General features: G+C 31.2%; 2 protein-coding genes across 2 annotated transcripts; both read right to left on the bottom strand.

The window, feature by feature from the left end:
* Positions 1-44: 44 nt before the first annotated feature.
* LOC115714179 (putative lysine-specific demethylase JMJ16) lies at positions 45-4,603 on the bottom strand. Its single transcript, XM_030642754.2, has 9 exons — positions 4,435-4,603; positions 3,843-4,138; positions 3,333-3,404; positions 3,127-3,207; positions 2,507-2,992; positions 2,192-2,416; positions 1,906-2,061; positions 1,449-1,814; positions 45-1,005 (listed from the first exon to the last, which is right to left on the bottom strand). The coding sequence occupies exons 2-9, from the start codon at positions 4,131-4,133 to the stop codon at positions 211-213; spliced, it is 2,472 nt and encodes an 823-aa protein (XP_030498614.2). The 5' UTR covers positions 4,134-4,138; positions 4,435-4,603; the 3' UTR covers positions 45-210.
* Positions 4,604-11,128: 6,525 nt separating this feature from the next.
* LOC115712883 (protein CUP-SHAPED COTYLEDON 3) lies at positions 11,129-16,446 on the bottom strand. The gene is made up of 3 exons (XM_030641298.2): positions 16,006-16,446; positions 13,236-13,501; positions 11,129-11,896 (listed from the first exon to the last, which is right to left on the bottom strand). The coding sequence occupies exons 1-3, from the start codon at positions 16,172-16,174 to the stop codon at positions 11,477-11,479; spliced, it is 855 nt and encodes a 284-aa protein (XP_030497158.2). The 5' UTR covers positions 16,175-16,446; the 3' UTR covers positions 11,129-11,476.
* Positions 16,447-18,915: the final 2,469 nt, after the last annotated feature.

The following is an 18,915-nucleotide window of genomic DNA, read 5'->3' as shown; positions in this document are numbered from 1 at the left end:
CTTTGTCTTAATTAAACAATAAAAATAAGTATTTGAAGAGTGTGTTTGAGTGAAATTTTATGTAATGTTTTTATTAATTTTTACCCCAAAAGATTTTACAAGCTACACAGCTATGCTACATCATTATATTAGAAAACACAAGCTCTCTCATTATATTTTCCAATGGTTTATCTTCAAAAAAATGATTATAGGAAGCTTAAGATATTTAATCTAAAATAAAAAGCAAAGATCTGGGTCATCATCAGATTCATCAGAACTTATATCACTTAAATTTTCATATGGATCCTCAGACGAGGCCACCACCATTTGTAGAAAACAATTATATCCTATCCCTTTTAATTCTTTTGTCTTTCCTTTCATTACTTTTGTGTTCTGTTCTTTAGCCTTTCCTTTCGGTTCTTTCGAAATAGGTGGTTTGGCGCTGCTCGCCTTAACAACATTCTCACTAACACCGCCACTGGCCTTTGCAGCATTGGGAGTAGACTCGGTATCCTTATTTACTGCTGCAGCCATTTCGGTTGAGGCTTTTGATTTTAGACGTTCTTTCAATTCGGCCCTGATGTTAGAAACTTTACTGCTTGTTCGATCGGGTGATTCCCCATTTTCCAGTTTATCAGCAGAGGTTGTTGTTGCACTTTCGCCTTGCTTCGATGCTCGTGCCCTCGTTTGATGGTTTAGACCCAATCCGAGAATATCTTTAGCAACACTGTATTGTGATTTAAATTTTCCTTCTAAAGCTTCAACAAGAAGGTTGAGTTCACTAATATCATGACGGAAGAGGAAATATTTTTCAGTCCAAGAACACGACGAACAAAGCTGCTTTGCGTGATTTAGACATGAATATGTGTCTTCCGAACAAGGACAACCTGCTGCTGAAAAATGAAGATCATATAAACAAATCTTACATTCCCTTTTGGTGGTAGCATCGAAAGTTTTGTCCATCGTTCGGATCTGTGAAGAGTTACAGAGAAATGTTCTACCAATGTCTTCGCCCAAGACACGTGACTGCACAAAGAAAACCATATGTTTACCGACGTTTATCGTTCAGATATGTTATAAATAAGATCACAACATATATAAATTTGCGGCTAAACACCCTTATGTTTCAATGTTCATACATTTAACTCTGGTGGCAATACTCCCTTAACTTCACTTTTGTTTGCATATTTAAAGCGTAAGTTAAATTTAACTATTAAATGTCAACAAGGACTGCAACCGTGTAAATTTAACGGTTATAATATTTAAATAACGAAAATTAGTTGGACCAATAAAAATATGTAACATGTACACAAGTCTGCACAGTGACAGTTCCAGTTGGCATTTAATAATCAAATTTAACCGACATCTTAAATTTGCAAACAAAAAGGAAGTTAAGTGTATAAAAATTGAAACATGGAAGAGTTTGTTCGTAAATTACTATATGATACTCAAGTTATAAGGGTTACTACCTTCGTTGCTTTTGTTAAAACTCCTTCCTTTCCACAGACAGATTTCCAAAGTTGACAGTCCAAAGATTTTTTCCTATTGAAATGTTCCCATTGCACCTTCACAGCTTCAAAAGCGGCTTGAAGCAAAAGCCTATCGTGGGATATAGATGTCTTCCTCCCCGCTTGACGATAAATTTCTACAGCATTCTGCCCGTGAGGCAACCAATCAAATGGAGCGAAATTTGCTGTCTCGGAACAGTTAAAACCGCAATCAAATCCCGAATGATATGTCCCTGGAAAGGTGAGAATGAATTCCCCGGGATTCTGAACGCAACGGAAGACGGGGATACCTAATGAATTCAATGCAAAGGGAGATAGTTGCTTGACCTGTATCAAAGTTCAAATTAATGGCTCTTAGCAAACTTGTATGAGATTAGAACATTAGATGATTCGTGCTAGCATAACCATAATAACTCACCAGTCTATCACACAACTCGTGCTCGGATATGTCATCAAAGAAATTTGCTAAAGCTTCCTGAAACTTACAGCTGTATTTTCCAGGGATGCCATACCATACTCTTGAGGCACCGGTGTGCATATAATTCAAGGAGTACAAGTAGTGCTCTTCAACTCTCTGTACACCAAAGTTGAAAGAAAAATAAAACCGAGGTTATACAGTCATACACTGCCAGACAGAGATGTATAATAACCTAATAAAAAACCATTAAAACATTAGGATGCTATATAGAAGGCTTGAATCTTACCCAATTAAGAGTTGAAAAGCACATTCCTATCCGAACACGAGGAATTGAAATGTTGGAAGTATTAGTGTTTTCGAAAGAAAGAAGTGACCGAGGTAATCTCGCTACATTGTTTAAGTTCCATCCTGAATCTGCAATTTCAGGAATACTAGATGTTTCTGAAGGATTGGATACTCCTGGAAATCCACTGCCGAAGACCCTAATCGCAGAATTGTCGGAACAAAGTACCTTTGGACAATATAGAAAGACAACAATATAAGGCTACCAGATAAAACAGAAGAAAAAGCTGAGGGAACTTGAGATACATTAGGAACATACCTCAATTTCTTCGGTTGGATCTTCAACAATGCGTTTATATTCACTTTCAATATTCTCCAATGAGGGCTCCCATTGTGCTTTAGACACATTAGAACAATCATTTGAATCTGTATCTTCACTCTTGCAGAAATATTGACCTTTAAAATCATCTGCATATCTAATAAATTCTTTAACAGTAAGTTCTGGACCAGCTACAGATTCTAAGTGTTCATTATCCGAATCCCCAGCTTCATTTCTTGATATTCTTCTCCTCTTAATCTTCATATCATGAGCAAAATCTTCTGTTTTTCTCTCTAATTTTGAGTATGGAGCTGGAAGCCCATCAATCCGTTGAACACGAGTAAGAAATTTATTATTTTCCCACTCGTTATTTTCCTTAAATAAACATGGAGGTTTCCACGATGGAGGAGGAACAATACGACAAATCCCGTATGGCTCTGCATCTTGACGTATCTTTTCAATGTACTCAAAGGTGTCCTCGAATTCCTGCAGGAGAACTCCAAAGTCCAAACCGAAGATATTTCAAATATTTATACATAGCACAAATAAAAACTCAAACTTAAAACAAATTTCAATTTCCATGACAAGAGAAAATGCCATTATCAGAGAGTTTAAAGGACCTTCTCAGTTGGGTGAAATACAGCGGCCTCTTCAAAAATGTCGTTTTCAGTTTCTGCATCAGGGTGCCACCTTGCTTTTACCTACTTGAAGATTTCAACACCCTTTATATACATCAAGCAAAAGATAAAAGCACTGGTGTGATGGTGCTCTAACAAGATCAAGATCAACTTGGTTGGAATGTAAAGAAATAAACAAAGAAATCAACCTTGACACAATTACTACACTCTGGACACCCGCGAATAACACCTTTAGGGAGGCAAGTTTGTGATGAGAAATCCTGAAAGAAAAAAAAAAACATTAAAAGTGTACAAGTGAAAATTAGCATGAAGCCAAACACAAACATAGATTAGGTAATAAGTACTCTCAATCCATGGCCCTGTTCGGTTTAGCTTCTATAAGCATTTTTTTAGCTTTTAGAATTAAAACAGTCCTTCATCTTCAAACAGTGTTTGGATAAAACATAAAAAGTCCTTTTTGAGAGAAGCTTAGCAACTACACATGTGTCTTCCTACTGACTTAAATTATACCACTCATTTTTCTAGCTAAGCTAAATCCAAGGTATCTTTTCAAAACATATGACCAGATATTCAACACAATGTAATTTCCATGACCCACCATAAACACCTCTCTAAACACATTCCTCCCAAACTAATCATGAATTAATAACTTTCCAACACAAAATCATATGATAAAAAAACACTAGTAAGGAATTAACCTCATCAAGCTTATCAATGTCTGATTCCTTTGACTTGTCATTTGTTTCATCAAAGAGTATCCAGGGTCTAACTCTCAAAGCTTCTTTCAGCAAATCATTGCCTGATAAACCAAACATAGTGTCTTTTTGTAGTGAGTCTTCTTTTGATTCATCCAAGCAGTCCTTGGAATGATCAGATTCCCATACCTTCTTCAGATTAAAAGATGTAAAAACCTCAATTCTAGGTGGAACAGAGAAATTTGCCATAGTAACCTTCCTTCTCGGTTTAGATGCCACACATTTTTTCCCCATTGTGTCTGTAACAATACAATGTAGGTAAAAACAATCAACAATCCATTAAAGGGTATCATCTCATATTAATAGCAGAGCAGAAATTAATGAGTACAATTTCAAATTGATTAACCCAACTGCAAATTTTAATTCTCTCCATCAAAAATCATATTTTTAAGAACCAACAACTCCACAATAATGCTATACAACAAGATTCTAACCTCACAATTAAACTTTGTTCGTTAACCTAATATACAAATTAATCGAAATATGCATGAAGAATACCAAAAAAAAAAACAGATAAGAGGGAAGAGTACAGAACCGGCGAATGGGTGGCCGGAGGATCCAAACAGGAGCGGCGGCAGAGAGAGGAAATTTAGAAATTTAGGGTTTTTTTCTATGAAATTTGGGAAAGAAAAAGAAAATCTTTTGAATCTCTTTTTGGGGTTTTAACAAGTGAGAAAGTGAATGAAGAACAAGAAAGAGAAGAAAGTACAAAAATAAAATTGTACTTTAAGGCAAAAGCCCTAAATTTATTCTCACTTTTGCAATTAGATCCTCCAATATTAAATTTTAGCATTTGAATCCCATCTCTTTTAAACAATATTAGTGCCTTAGCAAATGAGAACCACTTATATCGGATTTAGTGATTTTTTTTATAGGTTTAGACATTGGATTATGTGTTATTTTTAAGCTCAATTATTATTATTATTTGCTAGATTATTTTTTTATTCTATTAAATCTAATATATATATTTTTTAAAATATAAAGTAATTTTATTCAATAACGATCCGTCATTACAGTAAATTTTAAGGCATAAGGAGCATCAAGCTCACTAAAAGTACAATCTGACATAAAACGTGACTCTCTAGCAACATAATAAACGACTTTATTAGTAGATCGTTTAACAGAAAAATAAAAATACATTATTTAAAGAAAAAAGCAATACACGACAATCATGTGCTAACAAACCAAACTGAAATAGCATTTTTATAGAACTTTTGATAGCTTAAACAACTTCGACTATCACATTAGACCATCACTTTCTCTTTATCCAACTTAAAACTTCTTTGATCCCTATTAATTCTGCAACTTTAGGTTAAATTAGGCCAATACGACTTGCCTCAATTAAATTGCCATTAGGATCACAGGCCACACATCCAAAATCGAACTTATTCTCTACTTTAGAAATTGCTCAGTCGACATTCACCTTGACCATATGCAACGCTATAATTATTTAAGTGTTGGAAACTAATTAACAATATTTTATTTTATGCAAATAATTATTTCCTATAATATGTAAGATTATAAACTAAGATTACGAATACTTACAGAAGTAAAACAATATATTTTTTTTTAACAATCAATACTCAAGGTACCAAATAGAATAATGTGGGTTATTCACTTAATAAGCTATTTTTAAAAATTCAAAGGGAAGAGAGAGAAGAGTAGGGGCGACTAAGACTTAATTTTTTAGAGAGAATTTCACAAAGTTTTAGCCATGTAAATTGATGTGTATGAAAGTTTCTCATAAGTCTTGTATTAATTAGGAGTGTAAATGGGTCGGGTCAGATCTGATCCGGCTACGATCTGACCTGATCCTTATCATGTAAGAATCCACCCCGTCCTATCCCGTTAGATCACATACTCGGATGGGATTAGATTTGACTCGACTTATTCAGATCGGATTTGATCCGACCCAAATTTTTTTTTTTTCAAGAATTTTAATTTTATATCTAAACTTATAATTTTCTATTCATTTTAATTTTGTATTAGTATTATTTAATACAATATTATGTTTGATATTGACATGTATTAATAGATGTGTAAAGATAATATATTTTCAATAAACTCGACCCCAACACCAACTACGGGTCAGGTTCGGGTCCACGTCTAGGTCCGGGTTTGGGTCCCGGGTTCATGTCCAGGTTCGGGTCCTGGGTCCAGGTCTAAGTTTGGGTTTGGGTCTCGGGTCCGGTCCGGGTCTGGGTCCAGGTCTCGGGTCCGGGTTTGGGTCCCGGGTTTGAGTCCAGTTTTGGGTCCTAGTTTGGTTACAGGTGTGGGTTTGGGTTCGGGTCTCGGGTTTGGTCTAGGTCTTCAGGGTCCGGGCACAGGTCCAAGTTCGGTCCTGATTCTAGGTCCCGGGTCCGGGCCCCGGGTCTAGGTCCGGATTTTGAGTCCGGTCTGGGTCCCGGGTCTGGATCTTGGTCCGAGTTTAGGTCGGGTTCAGGCCCAAGTCCGGTCTTGGGTCCAAGTCTAGGTCTAGTCCTGGGGTCCGGGTCCGGTTCTAGGTTTGGGTCCGGGTTCAGTCCTAGGTTCAGGTTCGGGGCCGGGTACGGGTCCTGGGTTTGGGTTCGAGGCCGAGCCTGGTTTCGGTCCTGGGTCTGGATTATTGGTCCCGAGTTCGGGTCCAGGTTTTGGTTCAGCCCTGGGTCCAGATTTGGATCCCCGATGGGTCTGGTCCAGTTTCAGGTCCTGCGGATCTAATCCGAGATTCAATAAGTATCTGAATGTTTCGGATCAGAAGTGATCCGTCGAATCGAAGCTCCAGCCCACTCCAACTAAATGGATCTTTTTGACATGCCTAACTAGTATAAAAGTCAAATAGAAATAAATACAACATTTTCCTTACAATTAAATAAATAAATAAATAAATAATAAAAAAAGTCATTTCCTTGGCTTTCAAGGGGTGCATAGCTAAAATTCCCTATGTGGGCTTGACTGTGATTCTTATGGGTAATCTGTGACAGTCAGTAGTCCTGTGATCCGTAAGGGGATTTACCGGGTAAGCTGTGCAATCCCACATCGCCTGGGGAAGGTCAAGTGGGATGATTCTGAGACTGTGTAGGTATGAGACTACACAGTTGAAGTGAGCTTAAATGGATTAATTGGTACTACCTATATCAACAAGGTGCATCTTGTTTTTCGGTAGCCCATCTCGAAAGAACTCCACAGTTAAGCGTGCTTGACCTGGGGCAATTTCAGGATGGGTGACCTCCTGGGAAGTTTTCCCAGGATGCGTGTGAGTGAGGACAAAGCACGCTGGAAACACTCGTGTTGGTCTGTAGGGTCAATCATCAGTCCAAGAAGCAGCCAGAGTGACATACTCGTGTATAAGAGCCATTATTCCGTGGGTGTAAGGGCCCAATGGAGGCTTGAAGCGGGGACGTTACAAAATGGTATCAGAGCCTCGGCCCAGGAAGTGTGGTCGACGAGGACGTCGGACCCTGTAAGGAGGGGTGATTGTGACAGTCAGTAGTCCTGTGATCCGTAAGGAGAAATACCGGGTAAGCTGTGCAATCCCACATCGCCTTGGGAAGGGCAAGTGGGATGATTCTGAGACTGTGTAGGTATGAGACTACACAGTTGAAGTGAGCTTAAATGGATTAATTGGTACTACCTATCTCAACAAGGTGCATCTTGTTTTTCGGTAGCCCATCTCGAAAGAACTTCACAGTTAAGCGTGCTTGACCTGGGGCAATTTCAGGATGGGTGACCTCCTGGGAAGTTTTCCTAGGATGCGTGTGAGTGAGGACAAAGCACGCTGGAAACACTCGTGTTGGTGTGTAGGGTCAGTCATCAGTCCAAGAAGCAGCCAGAGTGACATACTAGTGTATAAGAGCCATTATTCCGTGGGTGTAAGGGCCCAATGGAGGCTTGAAGCGGGGACGTTACAAAATGGTATCAGAGCCTTGACCCAGCCGGAAGTGTGGTCGACGAGGACATCGGACCCTGTAAGGAGGGGTGATTGTGACAGTCAGTAGTCATGTGATCCGTAAGGGGAAATACGGGGTAAGCTGTGCAATCCCACATCGCCTTGGGAAGGTCAAGTGGGATGATTCTGAGACTGTGTAGGTATGAGACTACACAGTTGAAGTGAGCTTAAATGGATTAATTGGTGCTCATTACTATGTCAATGAGTGCATCTTGTTTTTCGGTAGCCCATCTTGAAAGAACTCCACAGTTAAGCGTGCTTGGGCTGGAGAAATTTCAAGGATGGGTGACCTCCTGGGAAGTTTTCTCAGGATGCGTGTGAGTGAGGACAAAGCACGCTGGAAACACTCGTGTTGGTCTGTAGGGTCAGTCATCAGTCCAAGAAGCAGCCAGAGTGACATACTCGTGTATAAGAGCCATTATTCCGTGGGTGTAATGGCCCAATGGAGGCTTGAAGCGGGGACGTTACATAATCTGCGGTCAAATTTCCTGGACTTTGAAGTTTGACACGATTTAACCCTCGTACTGAAAAAATTATGGCTAAACTTCCTAATCTCCACAATCGTTTTGTAACACTTCTTCCGCTAGTTTTTGACTGTTAAGTGCCAAATAGATCTGCCATTGTGTACACAAGTGTACACGTGGTAAAATTTTATTAGGCCACCTAATATTAATACCAAAAAAATAAATTAAAATATTTAAAAATTTAAAAATGAGAAAAAAATTTGAAAAAATTAAAAAATGAGAAAAAAAAATTCTTTTCCTTTTCTTTTTTTGTTTTCCTTTTTTTTTTCTTTCTTCTTCTACCCAATAACCTTCTTCATTCTTCTTCTTCTTCTTCTTCTTCTTCTTCTTCTTCTTCTTCTTCTTCATCATCTTCTTCTTCAATCTATGAACACCAAAAAACTCACATCTACAACCACCGAAACCACCACTGCCAAATATTTTCTCAAATCAAAACACAACAAAATCAAACAAAAACCTAAATAAATTTCAAGTCCCACAAAATAAAATAAAAATACATGTAAAAAAAAACATACAATAAAAAAAATCATATGAAACAAGGAAAAATAATAAATCAGATCCCAAAAAAATGAAGCCACCAATCCCAAAATTCAAACTCACCATCATCAGCACAAATCACATATTTATATACACAGAGAGAGAGACAAACAAATGAAAAATGTTAGGGTCATTAGGCTTGCTTGGGTTGGTTGGGTCACGTAGCCATGTGGTGGACACTGAGGAGGCCTCCAGGGCAACACTTGTAGATGATTTCCTCGAGCGAGTACGAATCGGAGGAGTTGAACCCAGCGTTGAAGGGCACGTACTTGGCGATGGCACCGAGCCTCGTCCCTGATGTTCTCATCAGAGCAGCAAACCTTAAGAGGAGGAGGCGAAGTGGAGAGGGAGAGCTGAGTGAGAAAAAGAGAGATTAGGGTTTTTCAGAAGAAGAAGAAAGGAGAAGAAAGAAAGAAAGAAAGAAAGAAAGAAGAAGAAAAAGAAAAAGATTAAAAAAATTTAACTTTTTCTGATTTTTTATTTTTTTTTTAATTTTTAAAATTTTAAAAATATTTAAATTTATTTTTTTAATTATTTATATTAGGTGGCCTAAGAAAATTTTGCCACGTGTATACTTGTGTATAAAGTGTCAGGTCTATTTGGCACTTAACAATCAAAAATTAACGAAAAAAGTGCTGACCAAAACGATTGTTGAAATTAGGAGTTTAGCCATAATTTTTTCAGTATAGGAGTTAAATCGTGCCAAAGTTCAAAGTCCAAGGAGTTTGGCCGTAAATTACCCGATTCTTATTGAATGTTGTTTACCCTAGTTCGAAGAACCCAAACACTAGCGGCCTAGAATGTGTTTCTAAGATTGATAAACTTACAAATTTGATGTGTTGATATTGATTTATATTTTGCATTTTAACTTTTAATAATCCTTATAAATTTATTAGTAAAATAACTAGAATTTATTTTCTTATATATATATAAAGAAATTAATATATAGCTTGATTTTTTCAATGAGTTGGTATATATCTTCTAGGGGTGTTCATTGGATCACATCCAATGTTTTTAGACTTATCCAGATCCGATCCAATCATATATTGGATGTTAGATTTTACCATCCGATCCGATCCAATTAATTTCGTCATCCAATCGATCCAACATCCATTGGATGTTGGATTGGATCGGTTCTATCCATTGGATGTATTTCATATATATTTATTTGTTTAATTTGGGTTTATCTAATATTTTAGACCTATTATTTTTTGGATCGGATCGGATCCATCCAATATTTTAGATTCAGTATGTATTGGATTGGACTGAATCCATCCAATCCAAGAAAAAAAAAGTAAAACTTTAATGTTAATTTTCATATATACATATAGATTTAACGTATAACAATATAAAATCTAATTACTCATTTAAACTAAATGAAAATACTAATTAGTTCGATTGGATATTGGATGTATTGGATTTTTAGACATTCCATCCACCATCCGATCCGATCCAATTGGATATTTAAAAATAACATCCAATCCGATCCGATCACAATTGGATATCCAATGTTTGACGGTCGGTTGTAATTGGATCGGTCGATTCTCATTGAATTTGATCGATTTATGCACACCCCTAATATCTTCCATATATTTGCTGGAGAAGATGTATTTAGACTACTTTTAAAAATATATATTTATTAATAATTAAATTTAAATTAGAAATATATACTGTTAAAATTGAAAGTGCGTATATATAATTCTCTTACGTAAAAAAAAAAAAAAATCTTCGATCATATATTAATTGCACATTAATTATATATATTCTATATAAAAAATATATATTAACATGCAATGCATATATATTATTATTGTACGTACCTTTAGTTTTATCACAATCACATGGGATGTATTTTTCCTTATTAATATTTTCCTCTTTCAAAGCCAAAATTTTCTGACAATTTTTATTTTTGGAACATGTACGTACGCATGTAATAAAACTATATAATAATTAATTTGCTAATATAGCTTTTGTCTTTATACCACATCAAAAATAATAATATTAATATTTTTTACACTATATATGAATTATTATTCCAAGTTTTAATCATTCAGCATAAAAAAGAAAGAATAATTGTAATTTTAATTTTAACAACATTTCACATCTCAGTAGGGACAAATATTATTAATAAGAATTATATATGTGAACATGTTCATGACAGTAATCTTCTGCTGCTATACAGCTATATATGATATATATATAAATATTTATATATATATATATATAACCGCGTGAATAAAGAAAAAGAAACCAATTCCCACCATTATATAGAATCTATAATTTTTTTTATACAAATAAATTAATAATAAACACTAAAAGTAACACTATAATAATACAAATTAAATTACAAAAGAAAAACCCTAATTCAACCTTAATTAATAATTACAATAAAATCAAGCACATATATGATGATCCCCTAATAATAAAAAAAAAAGATTACATGAAAAAGCATAGCTAATTCAAATCAACAAATAATTAATTATATATATAAATGTGACTACACTTAATTACTATAATTTAATTGGTATATTATATAAATAATAACAATAATAATAATCAAATCCAATAATATATTTATATATATGAGCTTAGAGGAAAACCATGCTATTTTCCAAATCGAATTCTCTGATTTGATCGTCGTCGTTGAAATTATTATTGATTCCCCAAATGAAAGCATAATCGTCGTTTGTTGTTGAGCTAATTTCAGTTGTTGTTGTTGCAGCGTTAACATTTGTAATACTTGTTCCGATAATATTATTATTTATTATTGAAAAATCATGATGATTATTGTTGATCATGATTTGATCATGATCATCATCATAATTATTATTACCAAGGTTTCTTAATTGTTGATGATGATCACTAATTATTGTTGGAGGAGAAGATGATATTGAAGATAAGTGATTGAATTGTTGGGAATTATTTATTCCTTGATTAATATTATTATTCATATTCTCTGATGATGATTCCTTACTTTTGTGGAATACTCTACACAAAACCCAGTCCTCCTGTTCATCATTTAAAAATAAAAATTAATTAAATATAATATGTAAATTAATAAACATAATATGTATTTATACTATCATCTCTACAAAATAAAATAAAAATAAAAATTATAATTAAAGAATTTTTATTGGTTTGAAATAAATTTATTTTTGTGGGGGGTTTGTTTTTGATATTTTGGAGAATAATTATCAATTATTTAAAATAAATATTATATAGGAATTTTAATGGGTGTATTAATCCTATGTGTTATTATTACTCAAAAATCTGGCTAACAATATTATCAGAAAAATTGCTACAAAAAAAAATATATTATCAGAAAAATTAATATAATTTGTTTTAACTAAATATATATGTTTTAAATTTTATCACTATAAATAATAAATTAGGACTAAAGTGCATTATAATGACTCCTTAAAATATATAATTATAAACTAAATATATGACTTTTTGGTCACAAACCAAAAGTGATTAAAAGTGACATTTTTAGTTATTATTACTACAAAAAGTAGTAAATAAATAACATTTTTTGGTTATAATGTATATTAATTAGGCGCATGCAGTGTGTATATATACATATATATATATACATTCATATTTATATATATATTATGAGTATAAGCTAATAATAACAAGATTCATCACGTCATGAGTGATCCACAATAGGAAATTGATATAGCAAGAGTATATTTATATGATTATAGTGACTGTATGATGCCAACAACACGTACACATGCACATATATATTATATACATACATATATATATAGATATTATATATATACTCTCTTCAAATATATAAGATATGTCATAAGTCTTAATATATGTAGTATTAACTAATAACAATAATTAAGGCTACATATAAAATACGGTTATGTACATGCATGTACAGTCATATCTCGATCGTAATTAATATACATACTAGGAATATATATGTATCTATATATAATCATATATAATTATATATATATATGCATATATGATATTAATAATGTGTGCAAATGTGGATGTAAAATAAGTACAAGATGTGTTATGAGTAACCAAAAGTAGTACGATGATAGAAACAAATCTAATATTTTCTCTGTAATTATTCATACAAATACATATATACATATTTATACCCCATTTAATTAAATGATGATAAATTATTTTAACAAACTATAACATTATTTCATATAATGAAACTAGAGATGACAACTAATAAAAAGAATCTAAAAATTATAATCTGTTTCTAGACCGAAATTTAGTATAATATTTTATTTATTATACTAAATAAAATCGGTCTAGAAATATATATATAATAAAATATTTATGACGATAATAATAATAATAATAAAAACTAACCTTAGGAGGCATGTGAGGGGTTTCAAGACGAAACTCATGCATGATCCAACCAGTTTTGACACCATTAGGAGCTCGGTTTCGATAAAAGACCAAAGTCTTTCTCATCCCTACAATATCCTTAGTGAGAGGATCCACAACGGTACGATCTTTTCCAGTGGCTTTCCAGTATCCACATGTTGTTGCCCTATTCGTTCGATATCCTGTCGCGTACTTACGGTCCCGAAAACTAAAGAAGTACCACTCACTCGCGTTCAGCTTAGCCACATCTATTAACATAACATACACAAATTATTATTATTATTATTAAACATACATAACATAATTTCAAATTAATTATATTACAAATTAATTCATCAACACAATATATATATAAAGGTAATTATAATATTCATGAATTGAGTCATGCACTAGGCATATGGTCAAAAGTTAAAGTGACATTTTGCTATGCATGTAATAATTTTGCTTTTATTCTAATCTTATTAGTTTCTCTTTTATTACACACACATATATTTATATTAAAAAAGAGATTTAATTCTCTTATTTTTTTTGCTTAATAAGTTCCTGTTATGTATCACGAGATTATAAAAAAGTTGGCCAGTCTAGTTCACCACCTTAAATATATATACATATATATATTTATATAAAGGCACACATTACACATTTAAGCTGTATCTATATCTATATTTATATATTAAAATATTATAAAGTGAACTATAAAAAGTAGTGTTGTCTAAGGCAAGTGAAAGCAAATTATTAAGAGCATGGTTTTCTTGCTATAAATCTCTTAAGGAATCCATATCTTGATTTTTCTTTTCTTGGAAAGTGATGATAAATATATATATATATATATATGTATACGTGTGTATGTATATCACAAACAAGATTTAGGGTTAGATTTTTTATATCTGTCTGAAAATGAGACTTTTTTTTTTATTCTTCGATTGGACATTTTTTGTTGAAAAAAAAAATACTCGTTTCCTATGGGAAAGGAAAAGTAATTATAATAAACTCGTTTCGATCTCTTTTATATATTTTTGGTTATTTATTTATATATATACATGTAATATATGTATATATAGTAACCAATAATTGTACTTTTTTTTATAATGTATAAATACCCTTTTAAAAGATATATTCCAACCCAAAGCTAGCTAATAAATTCTGTCACTATAAAAATCAAGGAATCCATCTCTGATCACCATGGAAATTATAAAATAAAATAAAATAAAAAATGAAAAAAAGAATTGTTAAAAAAAAAGTCAAGAACTCATGAAATGAAATGAGTGCAACAAGAATATGTAGCTGGCAAAATTAATCAAAATAAATATCAAATACACAAAAACTTGTAAAAAAAATCATTAAGAAAAGTCATGTGCTTTGTTCAATCATTTGTAGCAATTTTAATTAATTAATGTGTACATGCATGTATATAAAATCAATTACTACTAATTATTAATTAATTAATATTATTATAAATTATTGTCATGTTGTTTTATATATGTATATTTACATACATGTAAATATATAATTAGATATATTGTCAAGTACCATAATGTAAATATATATACACGTTATATATATATATATGATGTAGTGAAAGAGGAATATATGTTAATAAAAGATGTATATGTATATATTTCACCACATGTAGAATAAAAAGCCAGCGAATATTAATTAATAAATATTCCCATTTTTATTATTGAATAAAATTTTAGATATATATGAATAATAATAATAATAATTTGAAAGATACGTACACCACTTACCTATATTAATTATTTACTACATCTATATCTAATTAATATACTTCTTTTAGTAAAAAAAAATACTAAAAAAATGGTTAATTGATTAAAACTACAAATAATTGTGAGTTTGTATTAATAATTGTAAATTTGAAGTTTGATGAGGAGAGGACTGTTTTTTTCTTGTAAGATTGTAATAATAAGATTCCTGTGACCAACAGTTTTGATAAAGACATAATAACTTAAGATGAAAGCCATCATCATCATCATCATCAATTTATTTATATATATATTATTAAAAATATTATAAAGCCAATGATATTAATTATTGATCTGTATGTATATATATTTTTTAACTGCATGGAAATAAAAAAGGGTATATTTCAAAATAATTAATTGAAAATTGGCATATTCAGCCGAAAAGTGACATATATATTTACATAAAAGGCTAATAATTATAATTAACAAAATTTTCTATATTTAAATTTATTTCCTTTTCACCTATAATATTTTTCTTTTGTGTCCAATAATTTCAGTGTGATTCTCCACTGTTTAGAAAGAATGAAAAAACAGAAGTTGCCCAGATCAAGATATATATATATATATAAAAATATATATATATATATTAAAAAAAAAGAAGAAGAAGAGCAAATCATTGGCGTGATTAGCAAATGGTATTGGATAATTAATATTCATATTAACATATTAATTAATATAATGATCATGATGATCAACTGAACAAGATAAACTATAATTATAATAAACAAGTCGGCATTCCCACCACTCAACAAAAATAAATAATTAAAGTATAATTAATATATAAAGCTTAATCTTCTTTCTCTCTCTCTAAAAATGGGAACTTAAATATTAATTAATTGTTTAAACTTTATAATTAATAATATGATCAACCAAAAACATGTTATATAGAGATTAAAAAAAAAGAATATTATTATTAACTAAAAATAAACAAGAAGAGATGAATATAATTAACAAAAATTAATTCAGAGAATTAATTAATAAATACATACCGGGAAGTTGCCATGGCTCACAAGTATGCAAATCAATTTCAACCAAAGTTCCCTTTAAAATTTCTTCATTACAAATCTTTTTGTAAAGATAATGACACACTAATTCTTCATCACTTGGATAAAATCTAAACCCAGGTGGTAGTGTTGCTCCAATGTCTCTTAACCCCATAATAATAATAATAATAATAATAATAATAATAATTGGTATATATTTATGGTATTTGTGTAAGTGAAAAAGAAAAAGAATAGAAGAAGAAGAAGAGAATTATTATGTTTATTTGGGAATTTGATGAAGTTAAAGAGAATATAGAGAGAGAAAGGTTGGTAATATATATATAGACTAGAGAGAGATATAGTAGTTAGGATAAGTGGGTTTCCCTAGCTATATATTTATATATATATATGTATATTTTTACTATAAATTATCATATATATTTATGTATGTTATGTGTATATGCTTGTGTAATTAGTTAGTTATAATGGGAAGTTTCAAGAAAAACCAAAGTTACAAGAAATCTTTCTCTTCTATAATGATATTATTATAAGTAGGGGTAAAATGGTCATTAAATTGTAAAAATTAAATAAAATTATTATTTTAAAAAATATTTAAAAAAATATATGATACAGCCAACTAGCATATATGAAGAAAAAGCCAAAAGAAAAAGTTTAATATAATTGAAACCCTCCAAAATACCCCTTTTTTAACTCATCATCATATCATATATGGAATTGGATTATATTATTTTACACTATACTTTGGATCCAAATAATTATTAATAACAACCTTTTTACGAAAACAAATTATTATTATTATGATTCATAGGAATTAATGTATTATATATAAATTATGGATGATCACGTGTCGTACACTTAATATGTAAATTATAACTATATGTTACTTAATTAATCAAAAACCATTTTATAAAAATAATTAATATGTGTAACAATTTTATTCCTTTTTTCTCATTCTTTGATGGCTTTAGTAGGGTTTTTGGATTTTAGTATATATATACTTAAAAACCATAATAAATATAGTAATGTATGATTAATTAAGCTAGCCATTTAATTAGTTATAAACCAACATTATATATAGCTATATATTTATTAGGATCCCTGAACTTGTCAATTGTTAGTAAAATTAAACAGATCGACAAAAAAATTTAAATTAAATAATTTTAATAATTTAGAAGCAAATAAGATATGATTATTAATTAGTACATGTTAATTAAGTTTAAGGAAGAAAATCTTAATTAATCTAATTAATATAAAGTTGCTATTTTTATAAATCAATGGATCAAATTTATATAACACACTTCGAAAAGAGACCAATAATAATAATAAAAAAAATTAAAAATTCCACAAATATTATTATATATAAAAGTGTGTCACGTGAGCAATTTTTGATTAGTTTGATCAAAACATTGACAGCTCAAAGAAAAAGAAGAAAAAAAGAGTATGTGTATACATTTATGTAGCTGGAATAATCATTTAATATATATATATATATATGAATGTGAGTAGTCTTATTAGCTATGGTTTGATCTGTTTAGTTTTTGATCACAGAAGAATATTTTGGATGGAAGTAAAATTATATTGTAATGTATGGACCATAGGAGATAAGTTTGTGATATGGGGTCCACTTTAGAATGATGATAAATCATAATTTATATATATGTATATGTATCTATATAATAATCTAAATGAGTAATAATGTTTTTGTTTTGTATTTTTTTGTTTATGGTAGATCTAGTAAGGTTTTTGGGGGCAATAATTTTGATGAAAATGTGGACAAAAGGATATCTGTCACACAACAATATATCATAATAATCATAATTATTATTATTGTTTCGATGTTATATATACAAGAGATGACTCTAATGGGGTCATCTTTTGTACTTGTGGTTTTAGAATCAAAACATATATAATAATGCACTTGTTCATGATCATCATCATCATCATTTATGTATATTCATCTACTTTTATTTATATATTAAAATTTAAGAATATTAATTTGTGGTGTTTAGATAGTAAAAAGTATGTATATTGAGTAATTGTGTGATAAGAAACACTTATATTTATAGGTATATATATTTATATAAGTATATGACCCCACTTTATTGAGTCTTATTAGCCATCAACAATTAGATCAAAGAAAAGAAAATTGACAATGTTGTCAATCAATTTTGAGTAATGATCGATGCCACCTCTTACCCACTTAGGGTTTTCACTTAAGCTCGAACTAAGTCGATCGATTTTGAGATTTTTTGGGTCTTAGAAAGAAAAAAAAAATTATTGAACCCTTGCATTTTTATTTTTTGAAAGAGAACCTCAGTTCATCGAGTTAGGTTAAAACAGTAGGATTGACAGGGGCAATTCCTCCTCAATACAAGTCAGATCTCTGCATATCCAGGGATAGGCGGCCTAGGCCCGCGTCTAGGGCCCACTCATTTAAGGGACTCAAATAAAAAAAAATACCTTTTAAAAATTATACATATTTTTTTAATAGTTTTTAAAAAATACCATTTATCTTTATAGTAAGAGCCCAAACATTTTTTTTGCTTGTGGCCCATTAACTCAAGGTCGGCCCTGCCTGCATCTCCTTGCCTAACAAAGACAGCCAAATTGTTAACGGAGAGCTTATCACGATTGATAAATCTAAAGACATAAAACTTAAGACTTGAAAGCAAAGACAAAATAGAATAGAACACTGCAGAAAGGCGCTAGTCAAGGGGTTGTTTCTTCACTAGAGTCGTAATGGCTACAAGACAGCCGTGTTAGAATTTTATGCCCTAAATAATATTCATTTCAATATAATCTTATTTGTTATCAATAGAAGATTAGAAGTTATTTTATGTTTACATGTAGTTTTCATGTTGGTGGTTTAGTTTACAATTTTTGATAAATTCATAA

Source organism: Cannabis sativa, chromosome 4 (assembly GCF_029168945.1).
Source record: "Cannabis sativa cultivar Pink pepper isolate KNU-18-1 chromosome 4, ASM2916894v1, whole genome shotgun sequence".
NCBI lineage: Eukaryota > Viridiplantae > Streptophyta > Magnoliopsida > Rosales > Cannabaceae > Cannabis > Cannabis sativa.
This window is presented reverse-complemented; position numbering and strand designations above follow the sequence as displayed.

Coding starts and splice junctions, on each gene's coding strand:
- LOC115712883 (XM_030641298.2), bottom strand. CDS start 16,174: ATGGGGTTAAGAGACATTGGAGCAACACTACCACCTGGGTTTAGATTT. Junction 13,502..16,005: donor TGAGCCATGGCAACTTCCCG/GTATGTATTTAT, acceptor TTATGTTAATAG/ATGTGGCTAAGCTGAACGCG. Junction 11,897..13,235: donor CCCCTCACATGCCTCCTAAG/GTTAGTTTTTAT, acceptor AATGATGAACAG/GAGGACTGGGTTTTGTGTAG.
- LOC115714179 (XM_030642754.2), bottom strand. CDS start 4,133: ATGGGGAAAAAATGTGTGGCATCTAAACCGAGAAGGAAGGTTACTATG. Junction 2,062..2,191: donor GCTTTTCAACTCTTAATTGG/GTAAGATTCAAG, acceptor TTTGGTGTACAG/AGAGTTGAAGAGCACTACTT. Junction 1,815..1,905: donor ACGAGTTGTGTGATAGACTG/GTGAGTTATTAT, acceptor ACTTTGATACAG/GTCAAGCAACTATCTCCCTT.